Source organism: Atta colombica, unplaced genomic scaffold, assembly GCF_001594045.1.
Source record: "Atta colombica isolate Treedump-2 unplaced genomic scaffold, Acol1.0 scaffold46, whole genome shotgun sequence".
In the NCBI taxonomy this organism is placed as follows: domain Eukaryota; kingdom Metazoa; phylum Arthropoda; class Insecta; order Hymenoptera; family Formicidae; genus Atta; species Atta colombica.
Window position 1 is genome coordinate 130,096 of NW_017259535.1, and position 3,603 is coordinate 133,698.

The following is a 3,603-nucleotide window of genomic DNA, read 5'->3' on the forward strand; positions in this document are numbered from 1 at the left end:
ATCAATTGAATGATAAGCAATTTCTTAAGGAAATATTAAAAATCGAATGATAATATGCAAAAATAAAAAGACAAAGATGTAGAAGAAAGTAATTTTTAAAGATAAATTCCATAATTTATAATTATATAGGATATTCGCGAATCAAAATATTATAGCAAGAAAGTTTTCAAAGAATTATTAAGTAAAAAAGATATGTGCATATTTTTATTTCAAGTAATAGTTTTTGAGATTTTGAAGGTTTAAATATAGTCAATTGCAGATTACATTTAGACGATTATCTGTACTTGAATCGCGCGTGCGATAGTTTAGTAAGCGTGCACTTCAACGTAGTCCATAATTGGTTATACTTAACCCTTTATTATTTTACCTTTATTATTTTACAAACTGTTGCTTAAAATAAAAATTTAGAAATAACTTTTTTTATTTAATTTTTTGAAAATTTTCTTAATGTAATATTTTAATTCGAGAAATTTGGGACATCCGGTGTATAATCAAAATTGCATCGGAAACATTAAAATTAAGAATCGTATGTATAATGCATCTGTTATAAGAAATTTTGTTATAAGAACAATGTTTTACATTCTTATTTCCTTTTTTATTTCTAATAAAATATTATTGTTACAATATACGTTACAACATAATTTACGTTGTTTACTTCAAATATCAGACATAACGAGATTTCGTATGTAAATATTTAATTATCTCTCTTACAAGCAACGATAATGGACATTTGTTGTCAAAGTCCAGCTGTCGAGGAAAAGCGTTAAAAAATGTTATTTAATCGCTCGCCTTGTATCAACTACCTCTTGCACCGTGTTCTCCGAACATATCACGAGAGATAAATTCTCTTCACAAAGATCTCATGAAACCTTTCTATCTTTATAATTAGCTCGCTTGTTTTCAACTACGTGAAATGATAGGTCGATTACTGTAAAATTATTACCTATTACTTACTAAATTGAGGAGTAACGATAAGAAAAATATAATAAGCTCAAAGGGTAGATTCATTTATGTAATGTTTATTATTAACAATGCCTGTTAATTATAATATCTGCGTATTGTCATGCGTAATCTAAATGCATAACATAATAACAAAATAATCATATCTCATAATTTTGCTATTTATTTAATTTTTATTTTATTATCAAATAGTTTAGTGTAACTAATTCTTTTCTTTTTTTTTTTAGTTATTTTTTAGTTATTTTTTAGTTATTTTAGACTTAGTTATTAGACTTTAATTATTTATTATCGAAAATTATTCTTAACGATAATATTTTGCTAATATTGACTACATTTACACAGCATCCTAAATTAAGTTTAATAACATCCGTAATTGAAATGAAACTGGTCAATCATCATAGTCATATCATTCTTCACAGAAATAGTTACGATCAGTTTCATAACTACAAATGTTATTAAAAGTGCCTTGATTAAGGGTGCCTTGTAAACATGATCATTGAATAATATCGAACTGTGTATCTAAAAAAAAGTAACTTCAAAAAAGATTGTTTATTTAATACACTATTTGTTACGTAGAGACAAATTTAAGAATAAGATTCCTACAAAAAATGGTTATACATCTCAAATTCTTTTAATTTTAAATTTATTATTAATCTAATTAATTAATTCAATTAAAAATAAATAGAAGAGGACAGAAATAACAGTATACATATATCCGTATCTAAATAATCAAAAGCTTCGTGAAATCGAAGAATAGAGCGATTCGCACAACAATTGCATGACAGTTCTGGAGATACGTTTTACGGAAGTCGATAAAACCTGTTCGATAAACATTGCGCTGCCAAGAAAACCACGGATCGGCGCGGGTTTCGCCTCTGTTTTTATCGCGAAATTTTCCATCACGTACCAGCCGAGTGAATTTCTCGGTTCTCGTACTTAACTATCGGCATTGCCAGTCTTATAGTGGTGGTAGATTCGAAAGTTAGCCTTTCGTACGACCGACTCGCCGGCTCGTGTCTTTCTTCGGCAGGGCCGTAGTTATTGCGACTCGACATGATCGGAGGATCTTTACGATCCTCTCCTCGCTCTAAAGTCTAAAGCAACGTCTACAATGAAATTTTAATGCGTGAAACTTTAAGTACTTTCTACCGTAAGAAATTGAACTATCATAGTTGATTATTCTCTTCACGTTCGATTGCAATTGGTCAATTTCTTAAGGTTTAAAGTTTAAACTTTATATCTTAAAATCTCATCGTAGACGCTATTTAACATTTAATGCCTTATTTTAGCATTTTTTGACTGTACCGAGATTTGTAACGATCTGAGTTGGATTAATGATGTTACATGCACTACCAATAGATAATAGAGCATATAACGTTCAACTTAGATCGGTTCAAACCCGCTACGATCGAAAACGCTATCTATACTTGTATTTATATGGAGCACATAAGTGTTGTCAATAAAATCGTTTTTCGGTTTAAAGTATAGGAATAACAAATATCGCGTACATTTACAATTCATTAATTACTACGGCACTTTTATTAATGTTTTTACATTAAGAAAAATATTTGATTGTTTTAATTGGAATTCTGGTTGAAAATGAAATGAAACGAATCAGATTTTTCTGGTCTACTAGAATTTTAGTTGTGATAAATATATATATAATCAGAATTTTTCATTTCGTCCATTTCTAATCAGACATTTTTCTCAGTGCAAAAAATGTACAATAAATAAAAGTATCTTTGCAATATTTAATGTAGAAGAGTATTATAAGCTATAATAAATTAACGCGAATTTTACTTTATGCTATAGAGTAGACAGTTTGGAAAATTATCTGATTAGAAATAATCAGTTATGTAGTTTCGATATAGGACTCTTTTAGTTGTTTATAATTTTAGTTTAATAAAAAGAGAGACGTAATTTTATTAGTATCGTTAGGATTAGTATCGCTTCATCAAATATAAAAGTTTCTGATGAACAAATTGAAATATGATAATAACTTACATAATAACTTAGCATGCTACTAAATGTGTTGTTAAAATTGAAGAAGAAGAGTGGCATATTTAAAATGTAAAAAATCGCAATAAAACAGTTTATGTATGTATCAAGCAGAAAAATACGAGGAGAAAACATAATTAATAAAGAAACATAGAGAATTCAATTCACATATAGAATTCAAAACTTACTGTCTCCACCATATCGAATCCTCCTCCGTATACCATATCTCGTTGCCCTTCGCTTCCAATTTGACACTTTGACAGATGTCGTCCTCGCGCGCGATCGCCGAGGATCGATCCCTCAGTGCACTGAGTGCACTCGGTTGAGAGGAGAGATCAAATTTACTTCGTCTTGACGCGATCGCCGACGACGGCGATGATGGAAAATCCACCGAATCCTCCTCTTCGCCCGATGCCTTTTTTCGTCAGTAGTCTTATCCAGTTGTCCTGGTCACGATCTCTCCTCGTCGCGTGCGCGGCCGTGTGCCTCTCGCGAGTCCTCGCGGCTCCTCGCGATTCCTCGTAACCTCGTGTGTCGCGTACGATCGACCGACTGACCGCCGTCGCTGATCATGTGGCGGGAGTTCGGTGGGCGCGTTCGAATTCGAAGCGTTTGGCCGAGAGTCGCCGAAGTCGTCCGAACGCG

General features: G+C 31.8%; 1 protein-coding gene across 1 annotated transcript in view; it reads right to left on the reverse strand.

Moving 5' to 3' along the window:
* Window positions 1-3,392, reverse strand: part of LOC108691363 (DNA-binding protein D-ETS-4-like) — a 44,002-nt gene extending 40,610 nt beyond the window's left edge. The window contains exon 1 of the mRNA XM_018199067.1: window positions 3,147-3,392. Coding sequence (XP_018054556.1) covers window positions 3,147-3,182 — 36 coding nt within the window. The 5' untranslated portion in view covers window positions 3,183-3,392. The remainder of the gene's footprint in view (window positions 1-3,146) is intronic.
* Between the last annotated feature and the right edge of the window lie 211 nt (window positions 3,393-3,603).